This window comes from Netta rufina (genome assembly GCF_964035555.1).
Source record: "Netta rufina genome assembly, chromosome: 15".
Classification (NCBI taxonomy): Eukaryota; Metazoa; Chordata; class Aves; order Anseriformes; family Anatidae; genus Netta; species Netta rufina.
Window position 1 is genome coordinate 14499278 of NC_140138.1, and position 24460 is coordinate 14523737.

The following is a 24460-nucleotide window of genomic DNA, read 5'->3' on the forward strand; positions in this document are numbered from 1 at the left end:
AAGCGTGATCCCAAATGTGGCTTGTGGTAGCCACGGATGGAGACCCCGCTGCCCTCTGAGCCTCACCTGAGCAGCTTCTCCTGATCCCGCTCCAGCCGCCCTGCCAGGAGGTGGCTGTCCCGGTGGCGGCTCCTCTCGTCCCCGCAGTCGTCTTCCGAGCGTCCGTGCCCTAGGAGACAGCCAGAGCCATCAGAGGCGAGCAGCAGAGCAGGACAAGCTCTCTCTCCTCAAAACTACCAGGTTCAAACCCCAGAGACATGGCAGGGCTGCCTACGTGACCAAGATGCTCTCATAAAAGGGGTTCCTGGGAGCACCCGGCTCAAGGTTGGTATTTTTCAAGCCATCCAGGGACCGACTCACCACTTCTGGCCGCTCTCCCAGGACAGGAGAGCCTCCAGCCTGGGAGCAGCAGGACCAACAGGACCATTTTTGCCAAAGGACGGTGGTGGATTTCCCATCTCAGAAGGGCACAGGCCCGGCTAAATCCCTGCACCAAACCACACGGTCAGGCTGAGCACATCTCACGGGGCAGGGATGTGAGCTGCGCCTCTGAGAGGCTCCTTCTGCTCCTCTAAACCAGCCTGGGTGTGCTCCAAAGCCCTGTCCCTCTGCAAAAAGCAGCAATAACGTGACAGATGCTGAGAAAAACATGGTTTTTCTCAGGGCTGGGTGCTGCAATCCAACCCCGGAGCGGGCACCTGCATCCCCCCTCCCACACCACACAACAGGAAAGGGGCCGGTGAGGCAGGGGCACAGATGGCAGATGAGGGCAGGAGTCCAAAGAAGGGGCTGGGTGTTTGTCTGGAGCAACGGCTCGTCCAGAATCCTAAAACACAGCCTGGCAGGGCAGCAGCTGTGCCTGCGAGGGGAGGAAGAAGCACACCCTCAGCTGCTTTTTGCTGGCCCTGCTCGGAGCAGGTACTGTGGACCCTCTCATTTCAGCCAAGGTCTCCAGCTGCCTGATTTTAGGCTTCCTTTTCCCCAGCTGCTCTCTTGTACACACATTTCTTCCACATTTCCCTGTCTGTTGGTGACCCCTAAATCCCAGCCCTGCTTGCAGCGAGCTGCCAGACGGTCTAAAGGGCCATCAGTGGGTCCAGGAGGAAGGTGCTTGCTTCCCCACGGCTCTGGGTGCTCCCTGCCAGCACATCTCCTGCCTGGAAGATGCTCTGCACCCTGCAGGGCTCGGCGGCCTCGCACGGCTGCACCCTGGCCCCCGGCTCTGGCGTCTGGCTGAGGTTTGGCACAGGAGCCAGCCTCCCGTAACATCCAGCCCGCTCTGCTGACAGGCAGCCTTTTAAAGGAGGGCTCCACTGGGTATTCCCACAAACCTGGACAGCCCACGTTTTGGGTTTTGTTGTTTTTTTTTTTTGCTGTCAAGCCTCCGATTCCCTCAGCTTTCACTGTCAGAAGGAATCCAGGAACGAGACAGCATCTCGCCCAGCATCCTCTCCCCAGGCTCCTGCCACGGGCTTCAGGCAGAAAGGGAAGATGCTTTGCACACCGGCACACACCTCTCCATCCCAAAGAGGGTCAGCAGCCGTCTCCAGGCGGTTTTATGGCCCTGTCCTCACCCCCCCCGTGCACGCACACCCTTTCTTCTTCGTGCAGCTCCTCCCCAGCCACAGCCCCGCCAGCGGGACGGGCCCGTTTCCCTACAGACCGCCGATTGTCCCGGCGCTGAATGATGGCTCTGTCCCCACCACCGTGACGCAGAGAAAAATTCAATCCCTGCTGCACAGGGGAAAGGCTCGGGCCCGTCTCCCTGACGACCGATGCCCGGCGCTAAATACTTGCATTTTACTTGCCAAATACTACAGATTAGCCCGCTAAAGCCCGCTTTCTGCTTCTTAAAAGGTCTAAACATTCAAGCACCGTCCACTCAGCGCGAGCAAGCTGATGTTATTAGATGAATATCTCCCGGCACACAAAGCTGGGGGGGGGGATGGACAGCTTTTGGGGGGCGAGAGGAGGAGAAAAGCAGGCTTGTGTTCTGTCTGAAAGCCAACTGCGTCCCTTAGCAACACGCCCGAGGGCCTGCCAGAATCCAGCCCTTGTTTGCAGCCCTTTTAGTCCGGGCTCGGTAAATTACGTTTAAGGCAAGCCGGGAGGGGCTGGGCGATGCGAGGGCTGAACAAACAGCTCCCTGTGCTGCCCCACCACGTCCCCCGGCGGCTCTCGAGGGTGCCGGGAGGCGATGGGAACGCGGAGAGGGGGGCGAAAGAGAAAAATGGGGAAGGTTACGGGGGAAAAATGGGAAGGCAGGGACAGCGGGGCGGGCGGGATGCCGACAGGACCCAGCTTGGCTTCGCCACAGCCTCGTGAAGCTCTGGGCTGCAGCTGGTGGTCCACGGAGGAGCCAAAGTGCACGGGGCAGACTCACACCAGTGCCACTGGAGCAGGGACGGTGCAGCCTCAACCACAGCCCAAGGACGGGGACAGGACCAACACGGGGAGCCCCGCTTGGCCGTGATTTACCACCAAAACTTGGCTGGGAACAGGAGGCACAGGGAGCTGAGGATGCCCAGCTCAGCTCACACCACACAACCTGCGCTGGGGCTGCTCTACCCACCCGCAGATCCGTGCTAAGAGCCCCAGGATGGGTTTGGGGAACCCACCTTTGATGCTGCTGAGGGACAGCGAGCGATCCCGGTCCGCCAGGCTGGGCGCCAGCTTGCTGCTGCTGCTGCTGCTGCTGTTGTCCTTCTGCCGGGCCACGGCCACGGCGATGCCGACGGGCAAATGCCTCACCTCCACCTCGCCCTGCGAGCTGATGCTCTCCCGCCCGAAGGATTTGGCACTCTCGGGTCTCTCGGGATCCCTCTTCAGCTGCTTGGCCGGCTGCTGCGCCAGCAGCTGCTGCACTTTGGAGGTGCCCAGCTGCGAGGAGTCCAACTTCATGTTGCCCAAGCCGCCGAAGGGGCTTTTCTTGCCGCAGCTCTGCCGCGACGCCGTCTCCTTGGCGAAGCTGCCGCTGTACTTGATGAGGCTCTGCATGGCCGAGCCTTCGCCGTGGGAGGGGGGGTGCAGGACGTCGGCGGCGCCCCGCGAGCCCACCACCGAGGAGCGGGGCAAGCCGCTGGGGTCCAAGTAAACCTTTTTGGCCTCCTCCTCGGCCCGGGTGACGTGGTTGTGCTGGGCGGCCAGCACGGCCATCTGCGTGGTGGCGAAGTTGCCCATCTCGAAGGGTTTCCACTTCTGCTCGGGCGGCTTCAGCGCGCCGTGCTCCAGGTGCTGCCGAGAGGAGTCCAAAGTGCCGTAGACCTTGGCCGCCTCCTTGGAGCCGGAGCGCTGGAAGCGGTCCCGCTCGCAGGGCCGATGCTCTGCCTCCGGACTCGGCTTCAGCAAGTCCTTGGAGGCCAGGAACTCCCTGCTCTCCGGAGAGCCCAGCCCCGGCCGGTTGAGGAAAGGCTCCGAAGCCACCTGCCTCTTCAGCGCCATGGAGTTGGCCCTGATCACCGAGCCCTTCTCCCTCAGCGCCTCCATCCTTTTGGCGTCGCCGTGGCAAGAGAAGTCCTGGGACAAGAGCGGGCGGGGGGCGTCGGCGAGGCAGCGCTCGGGGGGCGCCTGCAGCACCCCCACCTTGCCGAGCTCCTTGTCCTTCGCCTTGTTGTCGCGGGCCTGCGAGGCGATCTGGATGGGCCCGCTCCTCTCGTCGTAGGCTTCCACCGAAGGCACGAAGGTGGGGGCGATGACTTTGTGCTCCCTCCCCAGCTCCTTGGCCGGCGGGAAGATGGTGTACATGCTGGAATGGACGGGCTGCGGGGGGAAGGCGGTGGCCGGCGTCATCTTCCCCGGCTGCGAGGGGTGCGGGGACGGGCAGCTGCAGGAGACGTGCAAAGCCCCCACCGAGGGCAGCAGGGGCTCGCCCCGCTTCAGCCGCTCGGCGTGGGCGTGCGCGGAAGGCCTCATGTTCTCGTCGTGCCGAGCGGGGTCCTTGGCACAGCGGTCCTGCTCGGCGCCCAGGACCTTCAGCATGGGGTCCCCGCCGCCGTTGCAGTTGCTGAGGGACGAGCTCTGCAGCGGGTTTTTGGATTTGGGTTCCCCGCCGCCTCCTCCTCCTCCTCCGCCGCCGCCGCCTCCGCCCCGGTTTGGCAAGTGCTCGGCTAGGAAGGGCGAGAGGCGCTCGCCCACCTTCACCGCCTTCTCCACCACGCTCACCTTGCGGTCGCCATCGGGTTTGGTGTCCTGCGTGAGGTCTACCACGCTGCGGGGCCGCGGCTCCTCCTTGGGCTTGCCCTCCTTCTTGGCGAAGGGCAGGGAGAGGTCGCTCCGGCATCCCCGCTCCTTCCCGCCGGGGTCCTTCAGGCTTTCTTTCGAGCTCTTGTGCAGCTGCCCCAGGTCCTTCTCCCGGAGCAGGGTGCTCGGCGTGTGGCTGCCCGCCGTCCTGGAGAGGGGCGGCTGCGGGTGCAGAGCCGACTGGCCCGCGTGGCTGGACAGGTAGAAGCCATCTGCGGAGCAAAGGCAGACACCACATTAGAAAAGACAGGGGAGAGGCGGCAAACTGGGAGGGAGCGGGTTTTTAGGATGTCTCCGCGGTGACTCAGGAGGCTGGGAAGGACCAGGAACCTCCATGTGGTTCAGGTGGGACGCGGGACAGCCCGGTCTGCTGCACACCGAGCCTTCTGCTGCACGGCACAGCCACATTTCAGACCTCAATATTGCTAAAACCCAAGAAATATCCCTTGGCGATAACCCCAGGGGGTGCAGCTCTCCCCTCGACATCCCCTATCCCAAAGATGTTGAGCACCACGGGGCGGGACCAGGCGGGACCCCCACTCACCTTTCTGCGACTCGAAGAGGCTGTGCTGCCCCAGCTGGGCCAGCAGAGGACTGCCGGCACTGGGGGGCTCGAGGTGGCTCAGGGGAATGTAGGACGGGTAGAGCCCGTTAGGCAGATGGGAGAAGCCTGCAGGAAGACGGGAACAGAAGAGGGAAACATGTTTCAGCCCCGCCGCCTTGGAACGAGCCCCGCGGGAGCGCAGACTGTTGGGGCTGGCGGTCCCTCACGCACCAGCAGCGGGGGCTGCGAGGATGCGCACGGTTCCCCACAGCAGGCAGGGCACAGCCCACGATGGGGGGCACTGCTCGGGTCCTCCCCCCTTTTGGCTACCTGTTTGGGGGTCCCCCAGCTCGCCCCATACCCAGCAGCACCTCTGAGGGACCCCAAACACGCAGCCGGTGCGCTGCGAGCCCAGGGTGCTGCTTTCTGGGCACAGCCTGAGTCCGCTGCAAGCGGCCCCCCCAGCAGCGTCCTGATGTGAATAACCAGCGGCAGGGGTTGTGGTGGTGAAGGCAATCAGGGTAATAGTGGTAATTAAAGAAGCTCTTGGCTACGGGCAGCAATTCTTCTGCAACACTGCCACCAAACGGCACCCGTCCCGCAGTGCACACCCCAGCACCGCGCTCTGCCCCGAGAACCTGCTGAGGCAGGAGCAGGTTCCCAGGCTGTGCCATCGTTTAAAGACCGGATCAAAGCCACCAGGACAGCCCGAAGGAGCCACTGAAGCCCTCTGCCAGCTTCCACCCTTCCTCTCAGATCCCGTTAGCCACAAACTCCCCCTAAATGCATCGATCCCACTGAAAGCAAGCAGGCAAGGATGAGTTTTGTCAGTAGTCCCCTATCCAACCGGATCAAAACAAAACCACACCAAAACCCACGAGGAGATGGAGTTCAACCTACTGAAGCTGCACGTGAAGCTACCCAATATTTAAGCTACCCGTTATTTAGGCAGCCTCAATCTCTTCCATGCACCTCCGCACAGTGCCCACCTGCACCTACAGCCCAGCGGGCTCCAGGAGGCTCCGATTCCTGCTGCTCGCCCTGTTCCCGTGTTATCACTCCCGCACCAACCCCTCCTGGCTGCTGTGCCCACGAGGCTCAACGCAGAGCCTGCTCCCAGCAGCCACAACTTCCCAATTCATCCTGTGAAGGCGCCGTGAGCGCACACACGTTCACTCCTCGCCTTTTTAACCCCAAAACCCTCACACGGGAGCATTTCCAGCCCCACTTAGGTCTGGAGACAGCCGAGGAGCGTCCCAGCTCTGTCACCTCCCATGCCCAGGACCCATCTGGTGCAGCACGGGGCAGGTTTGCACCAGCTGAGCCCCAAAACCCCGTGTGCTGGGCACCCCTAGCGAGCCCTGGTAGAGGCACTGGGGCTGGGAGAAGCCTCATCCCAGCACGGGGGCTCACTGCACATCCCAAAGCTCTGCAGGTGGGGAAAACAGGGCACAGGCATGTGCAAGGATTTGCTTCATCACCCAAACCCCCAGCCTCGTCCGATTTCTCACCAGCGGCAGGGCCAGGGAGGAGAAAAGGGGGCCAGATCCCTCCAGGGGACGAACCCAATGGAAACGCAACCCCGAGGCACCCCTTCATGAAGTCCTCCTGCTCCCGGGGCTGCCCCAAAACTCTCTCACAGCCCAAAACCTGCTGCCCCGCTGCCCCGGGCAGGTCCTGGAGGCGATAGGGTTCCTCCGGGTGCCGAGGAGCCGCGCTCGCAGGAGGTGGCCGCGGGCAAGAGCTGCTTCCTCCTTGCATCTCCGCGCCAAAAAGCGATGCCAAGGGGAGAAACTCTACCGCAGTGAGCAACGCACAGCTCACCCCAACCACGGCCCGCTGCCAGGGGAAAGGGAGGGGAGAGGGGGAAACCGCAACCGTCTCCCTCTGCCCCGGGGCCAGGGCGGTTGCTGGAGCAGCGCAGGAGCCCTGCTGCCCAGGGACGTGCCCCGTCAGGCTGGGACACGCTCCCGCAGCCCGCTGCTCGTGCCCCCTGTCCCCGCCACACCAAAAACACACGTCCTGCTGCTGGAAAACCTCACCCTCATGAGGAAAAGAGCCAGGGGAGGTGGAAAAAGCCTCCTTGCAGCTCCTGTTGCCTCTACACCCACGCCCCTGCGGCGGTGGATGGGCACGGAGCGGGGGCGCACGCCCGCGCCCTCCTTCCCGACTCCAAAACGGGCACATCCCAGCATCTTCCCCTGCCTCCATCTCCCCCAAAAACATACCTGCTTCGTGCAGGAGCTATCAACGGAGGGCTGTTATTAGAGGAACTCAGCGGGGGCAGATGTTTTGAGCCGGGCTGCCGCAACTGCAGCGCCGCCCGGCTCTCCGAGGCGGCCCGGGGAAGAGGTACAGCCGGGTGAGTCAGCGCCGGGAGGGGATGCGATGGGGAGAGGAGATAGCAGCGACCGCACAAACCGCACGCCAAACGTCTGGAGGCTGGAGGTCGCGCTGGGGGAAGCGGCCGGGCCCCACGTGCTCAGCCCGCTCGGGGTTTGCCTCAAGCTCCCCGGGAGGAGAGAGCAGCCAGGAGCCATCGCCCCGAGCTTTTAACCCGCAGGATCTCCCCCGTCTCAGCCCCTCCGCTCACGGCAGTCCCCAGGCCTGAAATTCTGCCCCAGCCAGACGAGTCAGGGTTGTGAAAGAGCAGGGCAGGAGGGGGTATGCTGGAGCTGAGCACGCATTTCCCCCGGACAGGGCTCCAGAGGACGAGCCAGACGACATGCCTGGTGCGGCACGTGTGTGTGCTGGTGCTGGGAAAACTGCTCCACCCCAGCCCAGACGGCACCTCCACCGCGTCCCCTCGCTGCCAGCCCAGCACGGAGGTGCCAGCTCGCTCGGGGACCTGCCAAGAGCCACGGGCAGCAAATGGGAACAACGCCGAGACAGCACCTCCATGGGGTACCTGCTCCCCACCTTCCCAACCACCCGGCAGCATCGGCATCACCAACACACCAGGGAGAAGCAGCATCTGCAAAGCCTCTGCTCATGGCCGTGGATGGCTCTTTGGTCCTTTGCTGTCCCCTCAAAGGGAGCGGGGCAGCAGGACGCAGCTGTGTGACAGCCCCATGTCCTACATGGCCAAGTGGCCACGTGCGGAGCTGGCCGCAGCACGCCCCAAAGCCGGGCCCCGTGCCTGAGCCCTTTTTGCCCGAAAAACCACAGCCCCAGCACCGGAAGATCCTGGAAGAGGTGAAGTAACCCCCCCCAGCCCCTGCACCCGTCTGCCCGTTACGGGTTTCTGCCACTTATGAAATATTGCCAACCGCCAGCACCTCGCCTCTCCTCCCCAGCCCGCGAGGCAGCGGGAGCGGGTTGGGGTGATGCAAGGGGCTGCGGACACCGAGGGGCCCCAGCTAAAAAGTCCTCACCCCACAGCTTGAACCCAGAGTGTAAGGGATCAGGGAAGGGAAGCACAGCAGCACGGGTTCATTTCCACCGGGTGTTTTCAGTGCTGGATATCCGAGGGAGACCGCAGCCCCCTCGCCAACCAGGATCTCTCCGGGCCACTCGGAGCTGCAGCCCTTGACCGGGAACACGGTCACCTCTCCCCCAGTCCAGCCCACAGCACATCACAGCAGCCAACTGGGACAGCAGCCCATGGACAGGCAGCTGGATAACCGCTTCCACCCCCAGCTGTCCCCTTTCCCCAGCAGGGACGGGAACAGAGAGACCCAAGCAGGGCGAGGATCCAGCAGCCAGCCTGTCCCCACAACGCCAAAAGAGGCTATCGATGCTCACCACCACCCGTGCACCCCCGTCCCCTAATGCCACCTTAACGGGGGAGACCTTTTTGGGCCCCCCCCTGGCACACCCCACGCCCCAGGGGCGCGCAGCACGGCGGTGGCCACTCCTCGTGCCCGCGCCTACGGCTCGCCAGCAGCTGTGAGCCTGGAGTGCTGACGGCGTAAATCTTTGCCACCTCCTCCCCTGGCTGCCAGGGTGGCTCTAGTGACACCCAAGGCACCGGAGCCGCCTTGACTCGCTGCCATACACGAGACGACAGCGATACGAGCCCCCGGACACGGCGGGCTGAAACCAAAACCCCCGGATCAGATGCACCCGGAGCGCAGCCGCTCCCCATCCCTGCAGCTGCTCTGCCCCCAAAATCTGCCCCTACCCCGCTGGCACCCGCTCTAAGGGCCGGATTTACAGCCTCGAGTCGTGTCCCCTGAAGGGCTCCGGTCTCATCCAGAACAGCCCAGTCAATTTAACTCCTTTCCATCTCTGCAGGAGAGCTGCGGTGGTCCCTGCAGACACACGGGGCTGTGCTCCCCGCCTTCTCCGGCCCGACCACCACCACGCTGCAAAAAACCACTGCCCTAAGAGCCGAGCCCGGCGCAGACCTCTATTGTCTTTTTAATTTTATTTCATTCCACGTGGGACTCCGCGTCCAGGCTGTTTTTATTTTTACGCGGCTCTTGCTCAATATTTACTACTGCTGGCGGCTGCGTCAGCACGGGAACGCCACGCGCTCCCCGGGCAGCCCGCGCGCCCCGGGCGGGCAGGCGGCCGTGCCACGCTCCTCCAGCCGTGAATCACCACGGCCAAAGTACACAGCGGGGCAGGACGCGGGGTTCCCTGCCGCCGGGCCAGCTCCAGAGCTCACCTCCTGCTCACCCGGGAGCGCTCACGAGTCCCAGAAAGGAGGAGGAGGAGGAGGAAGAAAAAGGGAAGAAGCGGCCACGAGCACTCGAGGGATCTGCGCTCGTGCGCTCCGGCTTCTTGCAGGCTCAGCCCCTGCCTGGACAAGCAAACGCAACGCGAGGTGTCAGAGCCTCAGGGATGCCCCAAAGGGCTGTCCCCAGCTGGGGACATGCATCCCGCTAGCAGAGGGACGGTGGCTTTCCCTCGTGCCAGGATGGAAACCATCCCGCTGGGCACGTCCCCGCTCAGCCCACGTTCCCCAGCAGCTCTCCGTGCTCCCACTGTGTTCTCAGCCCACAGGGGATGGAGAGGGCATGGGGAGCTGGCGGCGGGGATATTTCCTGGCCAATTGTTTTACAAGGACAACTCAATCTGGAGACACCAGCAGGCTCGTCCCTCTCCGCTCGCCAGGTCGCAGCATCGCCGAAGGCTGCGTGCCTGGCACGGCTGCGGCCGCTCCGAGGACAGCCGAGCCGGTCCCACCCGCCCCACATCAACCCCAAAAGCATGAGAACAGCCCAACAGTGTCAGCCCTCCCGGGCCAGCACCGAGTGCTGCAGCATCTCCCCTGCGCCCCCAGCCACATCCGACACCTCCCCTGTGATGGAGCAGTAATTAATCCCGGTGCCCCGCGGGCGCCCACCGAGCCCTCCCATCTGCACAGCGATCGGCGCGCTCTCCGGCTCCGTGTCCTGCAAGACGCTGTGTGGAAATTAAAAAATACTCATTTAACTCCCCGATTGCTCACCAAAATCCCCAGGAACAAGCAACCTGGCTGCTGGAAGCCCGCTCTAGCAGGGCTCCCAGCGACCTGCCCAAAAATCCTTGGGGTCCAAGCTGTCCCCTGGGGGTCCTAGGGCTGGCCCTGCTCCCGACAAGGACACATATCCATCAGTTGCATGTGCTCAGCATCCTTCTTAAGCCCAGGAACGTAACCCAATTCCTTTTACTTCGTCGTTCCTGATTTTTTTTTTTTTAATTACTCAAAATGGGCGCAGGAGCAGCAAACAAGCAGGCCCCCGCGGCTCGCCGAGCCCTGCCCGCCCAATTAACCCAGCTACGCCCACGCGTCCCGTGCCCTCGCTCGTTAGAAAGGAGCTCGTTACCCGCTGCCAGAGCCAGGAGAGCTACAGGCACGCAGTGGGGGGAGGTTATTGTGGGATGGCACGGGTGCCGGTCCCCACATCACCTGCACCGAGTGCCTGCCAGCAGCAATTAAGTCAGCCTTCAAAGAGAGATCCCAGCTTTCCCAGAGCCATTAGCCATGCCCTGGAGGGAACGCAGTCTATTTTCAGCCACAATGACTTAAGACCAGGTCACCAGCAGGTTAAATGGGACCGTGCAGCATTATCTCCCTGCCCTCCCATTGAGAAATTAAACACCGCTGCGTGATGGGCAGGAGCCAGCCCCGCGGCCGCGCGCCGGGGCGCCCGCCAGAAGCCGGGGAGGTAAATGCCACCTGCCCTCTCCTCCCCTCGGCTTTCCATCTCCCCAAACGGCCGCCGAGGAGAGCCAGCGTTGGTCCAACGCCGCCAGACTCGGCGTTGCCAGCTCCGTGCCACGGCCACGGCTTCCCGGAGGATCTCACGGTGCGGGATGGAGACGGCCGGGGGAGCTCCGGCACCGACCGCTCGCATCCTGCACCTCGCCAGCTTCTCGTTTAGCAGTGATGAGCTAACGAGGTCTGATCCACTCCAGCTTCACGCTTTGGATGTGGTGCAGCTGGGACGGGGCAAGCACGCGGTGAAGCCCGAGGCACCCGTCAGTGCCAACAAACCGCCCTAACCCAGACCCCGCAGCACCCCAAAACCACCCCAGGAGAAATTCAGCAGCAGGCGGAGGGCATCTGGGCTGGAAGAACACCACCCGCGGACAGACCACGATCCCGTAAGCCTCTTTTCCTTAGCAAACCAGGCTCAAAAGCCCAGCCTCTGCCCCCTCTGCCCTGCTCAGCCCTTTTTCAGCTCCTGCCCTCCCCAGGTGCCCCGCGTCCCCCCCGAGCATCACCCACGGGGGGACCTGCACCCGAGCACCGCGCGCCTCCCCGCCGCTGATGCGCGGAGATGAGTGCAGAGGCAAATATTATGGCGGTGTGATTGAATTCCTGATGAATTATGCAAATCCGCATTCAAAATTAAGCACAGCCTTTAGACCCTTGACAAATTTCCAACCTGGCCCCGACGACACGGGGCTGAGACGAGGCAGGGACAGGCAGCCCCTGCCGAGCCCTCCATCAAGTGAAGCCCTGCGTGTGTCTCCTGCCTGTGCACACGCACACTTAGAGGGGAACTGAGGAGCATTTACACAATCCTAGAGCACCTTTTGCCTTCCCCCTCCTGCAACAGCTCGTAGCCTGGCCGGGGAAGGGCACCGAGCTCTCCAGTTCTCCGCAAGATGGAAGCAGCGTGGGCTGACGGCGAGATTCAGGGAAGGGAAGATAAAATTCACAATGAGATAAAACTCACAGTGAGATAAAATTCACAATGGCTCAGGCAGGGAAGACGCGGAGGCAGAGGAGGGCGGGAGGGGAAAGTCTGAAACGCTTGTGCCAACACGAATGTCATCGCTGGAGCCGAGGGAAGGAAGGTCCGTCCGCAGAACAGTTACAGAGAGGGCTCATCTGATGAAAGTAGGAATTTCCGATCCCACACAAGCCCTGAACATACATGAAAAGCAGCCGAAGAATCGCCGCTTTGTGTCACTAATCTCATTACGCCGACAGCCCCGCTGTAGCGCTGGGATTGCAAAGGGAAACCCCGGCGCGCGGCGCACAAAGGGAGCGGAGCGCGATGTGCGCGCCCGGCCGAGCACAACGAGGGGGGAAAGGTGCTCGGGGGGTTCACCACGGCCAGGAGCTCCTGCATGGAGCCTGCCCGGAGCCTTCCCTGCAAAAAATCCTCCTCCTCGCCCCGGGGATCGGGGTGCAGAAGGGGCAGGAGGCCACGGGAGCCGCGGGGACTCCGCGGGGTAACGTGGGCGCTGCTCCGCTCGCACGCGGCCAACGCCGCTGCCTGCAGAGCGCAAGCAGCAAGGGCGAGAGCTGAATCCCTCCAAACCCCTTCCTCCCAAGCACGGCAGCCCTTTAAATTATTTTATTAAAAGCAATTAAAGCAAATGTATTAAAAGCGTATTCAAGCCACAGGGAATTGTGCTGAAAATGAATGGCGCGCTGGAACGGAGCGGGGGCAGAAAGGAAGGCGCAGGCAATATATCTAACCGCGAAGCACAAGAGCGGATCTCTGCTCTCGGTAACGTGGCAGGGGAAGATGGATGGTGGCAGGAGCAAGAGCCACCTTTTCAGAAGTTGCCGGGGATACAGATCTCAAGAGAAGGGCCGGGGAGCCTTCAAATCTGCCCCCGTTATCCCCCCACAAAAGCACGTTATCTCTCCCGACCATACCGCGTCGCTCCTCGCAGCTCCCACCCCGGCACGCTCAGCCCGCCTGCATCCAGCTCCCACAAAATGGCTCTTTGGCCACTGCTGTGCTGGCAACGCCGTTTATTCCCAAGGTCACTTCCATCTTTTGCTGATATTTCAAGTCTTCCCGGATTTAAACCGCCGCCAGCCTCCGCTGCACCAAGCCGGCGCTGCCGAGCCCTCCCTGGCCTCTCCTTTCTGCCCATCGATGCGGGCAGCAGACACCCAGCTCTAAACCTTTCGCTTCCCAGCACCGTCAGCTACAGCAGACGGAGAGGAGGAGGCCGGCAGCCATCCCCTGGGCTTCTAAAGGCTGGGGGGAAGAAAGAGATAAGCGGAGCGAGCCAACAGCGGAGACACACCGCGGGCTGCCCGGGCCCGCAGGCACCCAGCTGCACCATCCCACTGCTTGCGGCGAGCCCTTTTTTGAGGGTGAAAGCACCCAAACACAAACCCAGCCCCCCCGCCTCACCCCACCCACGTTTTTGGGTGGGTTTAGTGCCTGCTGTGCCATCAGTTTGGGCAGAACAAAGCGGGCTCTTGTCTCCAGCACCATCAGAGGTTGATGCCGGATCGCGCGACCGAGCTCTGCGTTCGCACCCACTGGGCCAGCCCCAGGTCCCTGTGGCAGTGCCCACCCCAAGCTTCAACCCTATGAGTTTTGGGGTGCACGGGGCCCTGCTGCCACTCGCTGACCCCATGCTTGATCCACCAGGACCCACACGCACAGACCCAGCTCACCTGCCCGGCTCCCACCAGGTTAATGCCCAGTAACGGCGCTCGGTTCCCTACTCGCCAAAAGATGGCGAAACGGCAGGGTCAGGGCTATTTACTATGTAATTAGACACTAATTTCAGCTTCAGCCTGGGTTATCCGAGGAAGGAGATGTGAAATCGCCCTTACGAAAGCCCTGCTCTGGCTAACCCTGTCAGCAGTGAGATCAATTCCCGGCAATTCCCCGTTCTCCAACAGCTGCTGGGAAAGCGCCGGAGCTGTTCCCAGCGTGGGCACCTTCCCCCAGTGCCCCAGGATAGGATTTCCAGCACCAACGTCCTCTCCAGATCAGATTTTCCCCAGCACATCACCAGCTGGGGCTGGTGGCTTTGGGGCAGCCCTGCCAAGGAGCTCTGGTGCTGGGGGACACAGCGAGCCCCGTGGATGCAGCAGGTCTCTGTAGTGCCACCGTTCAGCCTGGGAAGGGGCCAGAAAGCCCCACACACCCTCCCCTCTCTCTTCTCCACCACCACAGCCCACTAGCACCAAGCACGTCCCTGTTTGGGGCACTGGGGATGGGAATTTGATGGGGTCTGGGGACGGAGACACCACCCCACAGCCCACCCAGCCGCCAGGACAAGGGGGCTGCCGGCACCAGGACCCCCTCCCCACAGCACAAAGCCTCCCCTGTCCTCACAGCACGTTGTGGGACACCCCCAAAACCACAGAATTTTTCCCCCTCACAGTACAAGAAAGCCCGGGGAGCCGCGGGGGCAGCATTTAATGGCTGAGCATCTCCTCTGTCCCCACAGACACTGGGTGTAAGGGACAGCTCGACACCCCCCAGCCCCACACACACCCACTCTCACTGCCCTGACGGATGATGTATGGGCGAGCATCCGATTTCACCAGGGCCCTATGTGACAGTGGGGGACACACACAGACACCTCCCATCCCATCCACACCCCTGGCAGCATTACAGGGCCGGGCCCCCCCCCGAGTCCCCCGCGCACCACCCCTTGGGCGGGGGGCACGGCCATTTCAAGGGCCATTACGCACAGCCTTATTCCCCTCGCAGCATCCCGCAGCTCCCAAAAAAAGAGAAAAATCACAAAAAAAAGAAAAATCACCCAAAAAAAAAAGAAGGGAGCCGTGCTGCAGCACGCCCCGAGAGCCTGCAGGAACGTGCGGGCTCAGCAGAAGCCCCGCGCCGCCGCAAGCAGGGTGCCTGCAGGGGGATTTTGCTGGCACAGCAAAGTGACCCCGGGCGCTGGGTATTTCCTCCCCGACGCTGCTGTGCTGGAAAACTTCTCCCCGAGCTGGAGCCGAGGAGCTGGGGGTTGGTTTCTGACCCCGATAATCCCCACGTTTCGGTGCGCACGCTGATGGGGAGGCAGGGAAACGAGCTAAGATGGATCGCTCCCCTCTGCTCTGCTTTTAAGGGCAGCTCTCGAGCAGGATTTAAGGCAAATTCGGCTCCGTTTGTCCCTTTTTCTGGGCTCGGGGAAGCGTTTCTCAGGCAGGATTTAGGGGAAGAGGCTGTGTGAGCCAAAGGCAGGCCGTGGGGCGGCCCCCGCACGCACCCCAGACACCCACCCAAGAAAGGATACCTCAGGACATAACAAAAAGCAGATTTTATTATTATTATTATTAAACTCAGTGTCTGACTGCCAGCACGGACACAGCCCCTTGTGAGCTTCCACCTCCCCAAAGCTCCCCGAAAACCCCACGCCGGTGTCGGATCAGGCCGAGGCCAGGTCGCTCGCTCCACTTGTACCCGAGGACGGTGGCGTGGGGATGGGATCGAGGCAGAAACCCCTCTGATTTCCCACCCTGAGGCCCCAAAGAGCCAGCTCCTGCCCTAATGGACCCCGCCACCATCGACCGCGGCCTCCCTTCACACGCAGCCTCCCTCCTCCCAGCCACGGCCGGGGCCAAAACACCACCGCCAGCCTCCCCCTTCCTCCCCGGGGAAAGCTCCCCAAAACACCACCACACACCCCCAAACCCAGGACAGCCCCAACACACCCCAAAACAAAGGGCTCCCGGCCTCCAAAATGCAGCCTCGAGGGCGAGGACACGTAGAAAATCCCCCCCAAAAATAAAAAGGGGCCGGGAGGCTCAGCCCGCGCCGAGGAAAATAAAGACGTCGGTGCCGGTGAGAGCTGGATCCTCAAATATGGCCAATCGTGCTATTTTTACCGGGGCGTATTTATTTTGGGAGGACGCTGGGACGGATTCAGCAGCCTCTTTTCTTCAGCCCGGCGGTGCGCAGAGGTTGGTTGGAGCTGGCTCTATTTAAAGGCTTCGCCTCCTGCCCACTTTTTCTTAACCCCTTGCACCAGCCGCTGCCGTCCGCCCCTCCGAAAAAAACGCCGCCAAAAAAAGGCAGTAATAAAAAAATATATATATAAATTGAAATAATCATAAAAAAAGCCACGCCGCCCTCAATGCTGCAAACGCGTCCCCACAAAAGGCCTCTCCATAGCAGGAAGCAATCATCGTTTCAAACGATATTGTTAAAGCCATAAAAAAAATAATAATAAAAAAAAAATCCCTGCCTACCAACTGTCGCAGCACAACGGGAGTTTCACCAGGGACCGACCACGCATGTCTTTTTCAAACAATTTTCCCCCAATTGTAAATCGCCGAGCCCGAGCCGACCCCAATATTAAGCGTTCACCCCGAGGAGCACACGGAGCCGGGCACGGTGGAGGGAGGGGGATTTTAGGAAGGTTTTGGGGCCAGGGAAGGATTTTTTTTTTTAATTAAAAATACAGCAGTGAATTTTAAAAAATATGGGATCACCAGGCGCCTTTTCCCAGCAAAGGGCTGTGGGGTGAGCTGAAAGGGGAGCATCGCCCGCGGGGCCAGCCCGAGCACGGGTGCTGGGACTCGCCTCCTGCCTCCTTTCCCGGGGCGGCGAGGCTGCAGGGAAGCGCCTGAAAAGGAAACTTTGGAGGAGAAAGGAAAAAAAAAAAAGCACGCAGAGAGAAAAAGAGCCACCCAATTAAAACTTAAAAAAAAAAAAAAAAAGACACGAGGGTTTGGCTTGAGATTGTCCAGATGAATTTTTTTCTGCAGAGATTGCGTGCTGCTTTAAGCAGGGGGTGGGGGGAGGAAAAAGAAAAAAGTGGAGGACAAAAAAAAAAGTGTAAAAAAAATATAAAGACAAAAGGGGAGAAGGAAAAGGTGTTTGCCCATGTGCTTGGCTTCATAGCTCTTTGGTTTTACACCTCTTCTCTTCGCACCTGGGAAATTGGCACTGCCACCTAGCCTAAAACTAATAAATCTTTTCTCCCGATTCGGGCTGCTTCCTTCTCTGCAGATGTTGGCAATCAGGTTTGCAAATTTCAAAGTCATTCATTCCGGGCGGCTGGGAGAAAAGCAGGTTTATTATTGCAAAACCTGTCACCCTCCCAACGCCTAAAGTAAACTCCGAGTCACCTCTCCACACCCAGGGGAAAGAAAGGAGAGGGAAAAAAAAAAAAAAGAGAGAAAAGAAAGAAAAAAATAAAAATCAGCCAGCGAGGAAAATTAACCAGGAAGAAATCTCCCAAGTCTTGCTGCTGAGGGAACGGGGCCACAGCCCCAAGAGCCCACGGCCGGCCGAATGCCGCGCTCCTCCCCGGCCCTGCCGGCCACTCGGAAAGGGAATGAAAAGAAAACCCCTCCAAAAAACCAGCCGTGGAACCAAATAAATGAAAAGCTGAGCAAGGGGAAAAAAAATAAAGTGCACATTTTGTAAAAAAAAAAAAAAAAAAAAAACAACAACTGAGCTTTGTGCTTTTTTTTTTTTTTTAAAAAAAAAAAAAAAGAAAAGGGCGACGGTGAGGGTGGTTGGTTGCCCAAGGTTGGAATGCGCCGAGAAAAAAAAAATAAAATAGGGGAAGGAATGGCCTAAGCATAGAAATTTTGTCTGCAGGTTTAAAAAACAATAATTACCAAGGGGAAGAAAACACAGAAGCCGCCCACTCCCAGCAGAGCTGCCGCGGAGCTGGCACGAACCGCGGCGGCTCAGGCGAACGCGCTCCGGCATGGAATCGCACCAGCGAAATCCCCAAAATCTTCCCGTTTTGCCTCTTTTTCCCACCCCAGGGTGGCTTTTTGTCCCACTGCGAGGCAGACGAACCCATTCCCAAGCCCAAGTCACGGCGCTTTCCTCCCAGCCTTCCCCAAGCTCCATTTATTCCCCCTCTCCCGGAGGACCGAGGCGAGCTGTGGCCGTGCCGAGCAGCGGGGATTTTCCACGGAGCACGAAAATTCTGCGATGGCTGCACACGAGCAACAGGGAGCGATTTTTCCCCCTATTCCCTTATTATTATTTTGCCTTTTTTATTTTTTTTTGAATTTTTTTCCTCAATCTGTCCCAGGCAAAGCCGAGCAAACCCTCCGGAAAGTAAAAACAACAACAAAAAAAAATCCGAACCATGCAACAAATCCTTGGGAAATAAAATCCTGAAACCCAAACGGCACAGGAAACCTTTGGAAAAAAGAAAACAAAACCCAAACCGCGCAGCAAATCCTTGGAAAAAAGAACTGAAAACCCAAACCACGCAGCAAACCCTTGGAAAAAAATCCCGAAGCCCATACGGCACAGTAAATCTTTGGGAAAAAAACACAGAAAGCCCAAACCACACAGCAAACCCTTGGAAAAACGATCCAAACCCACACCACACAGTAAATCCTTGGGAAAAATAAAACTAAAACTCAAATCACGCAACAAATCCCTGGGAAAAAAGGAATCCAAAACCCGTACAGCGCAGCAATTCCTCGGGAAAAAAAGAAACCTAAAACCCAAAGCACGCAGCAAACCCTTGGAAAAAGGATCCAAACCCATACCGCGCAGCAAATCCTTGGGAGAAAAACCCCAAGGCACTCAACAAATCTTTGTGAAAAAAATAAAACTCAAAGCATGCAGCAAATCTTTGGAAAAAAGCCCAAATCCCGCACCGCGCAGCAAATTCTGGGGGAAAAGAGAAAAAGAAAAGCCCAAAGCATGCAGCAAACCTTTGGGATAAAAAGCCCAAACCCATGCCGCGCAGCAAATTCTGGGGGAAAAAACGCCCTAAAAACTGACGGATAGAGAAAAATTTGGGGGAAAATGAAATGAAATCTGAAGTAGATAGGAAATGTTTAGGAATAATAATAATAATGATAATGATAATAATGAAACATGCAGCAAACCTTTGGGATAAAAACCCAAACCCCACACCGCGCGGCAAATTTTGGGGGGAAAAAAACCTAAAACCCACAGCATGCAGCAAATCTTTGGGGGAAAAACACCAAACCCCACAAGCGAGGGGTTGCGGGGCCGGCCGTAGGGTGGGCGAAGGAAGGAAAGGGGAAAGGATTTGGGGGGGTTCCGCGGCTCCTTACCGGGGTGGGAGTGGATGCTGATGCCCGAAGCGAGGAACTTGCCGGGTTGGAGGGCTGCGGGGAGCCCCCCGGCCATGGGGCCGGCGGTGGGGGGCAGGCGGCCGGCGGCGGCCAGGCGGTGGCTCTCCATGGCCAGCCCGGAGAGCAGCGGGGGGGGGCCGTGCACCGAGCGGGGGGGCCCGAAATCTCGGCCATCCATCATCCAGCAGTCGCCCGGCTCGCTAGTGCCTTCCCCCCCCCCCACCCACCCACCCCCCTTTTTTTTTTTATTATTATTATTTTTTCTTCTTCTTCTTCTTCTTTTTCTTCTTCCTCTCCCCGCGCCCCAAATTAAAAAGTGATGCTAAGAATCAAAACCAGCGGGTTTTCAGAAAAAAAGCGTCCGGGAGTCCCATGGTGGTGGTTGGATTGGGGGGGGTGGGGGGGGCGGGCGCGGAGCCAGCCCCGCTGCGGTGGTGCCTGCGGAGAGATGGAGAAAAAGAAAAAAAAAAAAAAAATTGGGGAGGGGGGACACGGATTGATAAAGGGGGGGGGGGTCCCCAATGAGCACACCCCCTAGGGATGGAGGGGGGGGCACCTCCGGACCCACCCGCGGCTTCCCCCGCCAAGGGGAGAATTTAAAAAACCGGCCTCGAAGTCGGGGAATTTTAGGCAGGGGGAGGATAAGGGAGGGGAAAAATTAATTAGGGGCTCCGAGGGGGGGGGAATGTTAATTAGTGGTTCTGGGGGCGATGAGGATCCCCCCCCCAAAAAAAAAAAACATTCCCCAATCCCCAAAAGCGCCCCAAAAGCCGGCTCCAGCACCGCGGCTCCCCGCAGCCAGCGGGCGGCCAAAAGAGGCGAAAAAATGCAAAAATGCGAAAAATGCCCGAAAAACGACCTAAAAAAGCCGGGTTTCTTCCTGCTCCGCTCCCGCCGAGGGAGCCCCGGCCGAGGAAGGCGAGCGAGGGGCGGCCGGGGAAGGGTTGCTCGGTGCCGTGCCCTTTTTAGCTTTTTTCGCCTCTTTTTCCCCCATTTCCGAGGCGTCCAAGTACCTGGTGGGCTGTGCTCCCGGCTCTGCCCAGCGCCGCTCCCGCCGGGGAAAAACGAGACGCGTGGTTATTTTCCAACGGGGCGGAAAAAAAAAAAAGGAAAAAAAAAAAAAAAAAGGGGGAAAAAATAAGAAAAAAAGGTTTAAAAAAAAATAAACCCGGCGGCCGCAGCTCCGCGGAGCGGGCACCGGGAGCGGCGCCGGAGCGGGAAGAGAAGGAAGGAGGGGAATGATTAATTTTAAAAAATTCCTCAAAAAAAATAAAAAATAATAAAAAAAATAAAAGCAGGGTGAAGTTTGGAAATAAATAAAGAGGAAGCCCCGCGCAGAGCTCCGGCCGGGCTGGGCGCTTCCCCGGCTCCCAGCTTTCGGCTGAGGAATTGGGGGCAAAAAACTGAAAAGCGGGGGTGGCGAAAATAAATAAGATTTAAAATCAAGAAGGAAAGGGGATAAGGGGGGGGGGGGGGGGGGGAACGGGGACGGTGCTTTTGGGGCCGGGGGGGAGCTGCCGGCTCCTACCTGGCGCGGTCAGGCCGCCTGGTCCCGGGGCATGGCGGCGGCGGTGCGGGGCTGGAGGCCCGGTGCGGGGCTGGGGGGGGGGGTCCGGAGGAGGGGGGGGGGTGTGGGGGCAGCAGCCGGTTCGCCCCCCGCCGGCCCAGCCCGCTGCCGGCACCAGCAGCAGCAGCAGCTCGGCGGCTCCGCTCAGGGGCAGCGCAGCGGCGAAGCGGCCGCTCCATAGAGCGCCGGGGCCCCGCCGAGCTTCATCGGTCTCACCCCCCCCCCCAACACACACACACACACACACACACACACACACTCCTCCTCCTCCGCCCCCCGAGCCCGGCAGCTTAAAAAAAAAAAAAAAAAAAAAAAATGGAAAGATAAAAAAGAAAAAAAACAGGCGGGGGAGGGGAAGGGGGAGGGCAGGAGGAAAAAAGCGCGCCGGCGCGGCGGCCAAGCGCGCATTGTTCTCCGCATGTCCGCCCACGCCCCCTGGCGGAGAGGGGGGCGGGGCTTCGCGGCGGCTTTCCGCGCCGCCCATTGGCTCGCCGCCCCGCCACTCAGCGGCGGGGTAAACAGGCGGCGGGGGCGCGCCGCCACGCGGGCCCGCGCGCGGCGGTTTCAAGGCCCCCCACCCCCCCCTTCCCCCTCTCCCCGCCCGGTGCGAATCACGCGCGGCGGTTTTCCAGGCCCCCCCCCCTCCTCCACTCCCCCCCCCCCCCCCTCCCGCGCCCGCCCTCCGGGTGCTGGGGGGGGGGGGACACAAGGGGGTTGACCCCCCCCCCCCAGGGTCTCGCCCGTTGTTTTTGAGCTTTTTCCCCGCTCTTTGCCCCTCCCGGAGGGGGGGGGAGGAGGGAAATGCCGCCGGGCCCTCTCCCACGGCCCCGCCGCGGACAAAGGCCGCGCCTTTGAGGGGGTTTGAATTAGGCAAAAGGGGGGGCGGGGGGGCGAAAATATTTTGGGGGGGGTCTAAGGGGAGTGCCCCCCATCCCCCTCGCTGGCCCCGCCGCTAACAAATCGGGAAAAAAATGGAAAAAAAATGGAAAAATCGGCTGCAAAGCGACACCGCCGGGCTGCCCGCGGGGGGGGGGGGCGCACGCACAGCGCCCCCCCGGATTGAACCAAAACTCGGGTTTTTTTTGGTATTTTTTGTTTTTTCCCAGCCGCGGGAAGAAGGCAGGGAAAAGCTGCCTCCCCCCCCTCAAAAAATAAAAATAAAAATAAAAAAAATCCAGCCCCGCTTTCCCCTTTCCAATCCCCCCCCCCCCCGGCCCCTCCAGCCCCCCAAATTCCCGATTTAGTTTGGAATTAAAACCCCAAAAGCGGGCTTGGACAGGGGAGGGGGGGAGGAGAAAAATCGACTTTCATCCCGATCTAAATAAAATAAAATAAAATAAAAATAAAATAAAATAAAAATAATCCCTCCCCCCCGTGCCCCCCCCAGGAGTTTCGAGCCGCCCGCAGCCGCCGCCGGGCGTTTCCAGGCTGCTCCCGGCCAAAACCGGGGTGAAATTACCCCAAAAAATCGCTGGGTGGAGGGTGGGGGGGGAGGCTCGGGACCCCCCCCGCACTTTATTCTTTTTTTTCTTTTCCCTTTTTTTTCTTTTTTTTCCCCCCTTTTTTTTTTTTTAAAGCGGCGCCGCGTTCCTGGCGTTTCCGCGAGGCGCCGTATTTGAGGCAAAAAAAAAAAAAAAAAATAGAAAATTAAAAAAAAAAATCCGTATTTATAGAAAAAAAAATGGTGTTTTGTATTATATCCGAGAGCCGGCTGCGTCAGAGGCGAGGGCTCAAACCCCGCTGCTGTTTTTTTTTTTTGCTTTTTTTTTCCCTTTTTTCCCTTTCTCCTGCAGCAGCCCGAAAAAAAAATAATAAAAAAAATAAAATATATAAAAAATATTAAAAAAAAAATAAGGGGAGGGGGGGGATATTAATGGCTTAATCGCTTTTATGCTGGCTTTAAAAGCATATTTGATAAATGTTTAATGCCTTCACGCCCGGACCTCCCCGCCGCTGTCCCCGGGCCGGGGGGTTGGCATGCCGTAAATGCCATAAATCAGGGAAATGCTAATAAAAAGGCTGCCCCCCCCCACACCCCTCCCAAGCCCTTCCTCCTCCTCTTCCTCCTCCTCCTCCTCCTCCTTTCCCTCCTCCCCCCGGCCGGAGCCATTTTGCGAGCAGCAGCAGCTCCGGGGCTGCAAAAAGCCCCCGGAGCCCCCCCCCCCCCCCGGTTAAAAATCCCCCCCCCGCCCCGTCCCCGTGCAGCTCTCATTTAATTTAATTTAATTATTAGGATCGCTTTTTCTCACCGCTTTCCCCATTAAACCCCCCCCCCCCCCGTTATCCCCTCGCCCCCCCCTCAACCCCAGCAGCAGCCCCTCCGGGGGGGGGCACCACGCTTGGGGGGGGGCTCTCACGTTTTCTGCCTGAGAATCACTGCTTTTTCCCAAAACACCGATTTTTTATCATTGTTTTGGGGGGGAGCAGTTCACTCGTGCCCCCCTCGGGCAGGTTCCCACGGTGCCGCCCGCCCCCGGGGGGGGACACCCCCCACCGCCTGCTCTGCCCCTTCATTAGAGCTTTAATTTATTATTATTAATTCATTCATTTCCCCTTTTTTTCATTTTTTTTCTCTTATTATTCCAATTTCACTTTTTCTTTTTTTTTTTTCTCCCCCCTTTTTTTCTCCCCGGTTTTTTTTTTCTCCCCCCTTTTTTTCTTTTTCTCTCTGCCCTTTGGGGGGGGGGCAATGGGAACAGAGGGGGCCAGCCTGGAGATGTGAGAGGACAAAACAACTGTCCCCCCCAGAAAAAAATCTTTCCCTTGCTTTTTGGGGGACAAAGCCTTGGGGGGGCTAAAGGGGGGGTTCATTTCCTTTCCCACATCACCAAAGCGGAGCGGGGATCCCCCACCCCAAATAACCCCCCCCCCCCCCATGGGGTGGCACAGCACGGATGGGATTTGAAGGCAAAAAGGGGTCCCTGGTGCAACAAAATCCCAATACGAGGACAAAATTGGGGGGGGGGCATGCGACCCCCCCATCCTCACTGCATCCTGGTGGGGGGGTCCCCATAGGGAGACCCCCGGGAAGCGGGTGAAGGATCCCGGGGTGTTTGGTGGAGCAGGGCTGGCTCTTCTTGGGTTGTGTTTTGTTTTGTGTGTTGTTTTTTGCTTTTTTTTTTTTTTCTCATCTTTTACCCAATAAAAAGCTTTTTTTCTTCCAAAATCAGGCAAAAATAAATAAAAAATAAAGAACCCCCCCGGGCAGGATGGGGCTGGCACCCACCACCCGCGTGTGTCTGGGGAGGAGCGCCAGATCCCGGGGCTGCTCACACCCCAGGAGTGAAAATTTGGTTTAGTGGGGAAATGTAGGGGAAATACCCCAAAACGCAGCCCCCTATAATGCCTGGTGTCATGGCTGGAGGTTTTTGGTACCCGTGTGCCGGCTGGGCAGGGTGAGCCCTGTGCCAACCCATGCCCGAGGGGGGGGTTCCCTGGATCTGTCATTTTGGGATCGGTTGCGGGCTTGGAGGGAGCATCCAATTTGGGATAAAGTTTGGGATTTGGGGTAAAACCGGTGCTCCCCTTCTACATGCCTGCCTGTCATGACATGCAACGTGTCACGACAAGGTGCCATCCGTGGACCCTGCCCTGTCCCGAGGTGCTGTCTGGGCACCCTGTCCGTGCGCCCTGCCCTATCGTGACAAGGAGCCATCCAAGGACCCTGTCCTATCGTGACAAGCACCGTCCACGCACCCCCACCCCCACCCGTGGCGATTTCACGTGCCCAGGTCCCACCGCGGCCCCCCCCAGGGCTGTATTTTTTTTCCTCGCCCTCCCCAGGGACGCGTGCACCAGACGCGCCGTGCACCCGCGCGCAGCTCAGCGCCCCGGCCCCGCTGGTGGAAAGAAGAGCAGAGGCAAAACCCAACCCCAAAAACACCCCCAAAAAAGAGCCTGACCCACAGGGAAACGGGCCCCAAAGCTG

The 24460-nt window shown here is 59.4% G+C and overlaps 1 protein-coding gene across 5 annotated transcripts in view; it reads right to left on the minus strand.

The window, feature by feature from the left end:
- Positions 1–20749, minus strand: part of TNRC18 (trinucleotide repeat containing 18) — a 52174-nt gene extending 31425 nt beyond the window's left edge. For all 5 annotated transcript variants that reach the window (XM_084295956.1, XM_084295957.1, XM_084295955.1 and 2 more), the window contains exons 1-5: positions 20494–20749; positions 18945–19403; positions 4784–4909; positions 2619–4451; positions 67–169 (exon numbers count right to left, since the gene is read on the minus strand). In XM_084295956.1, the coding sequence (XP_084152082.1) occupies positions 67–169; positions 2619–4451; positions 4784–4909; positions 18945–19146 (2264 nt within the window). In that variant the 5' untranslated portion in view covers positions 19147–19403; positions 20494–20749. The remainder of the gene's footprint in view (positions 1–66; positions 170–2618; positions 4452–4783; positions 4910–18944; positions 19404–20493) is intronic.
- Positions 20750–24460: the final 3711 nt, after the last annotated feature.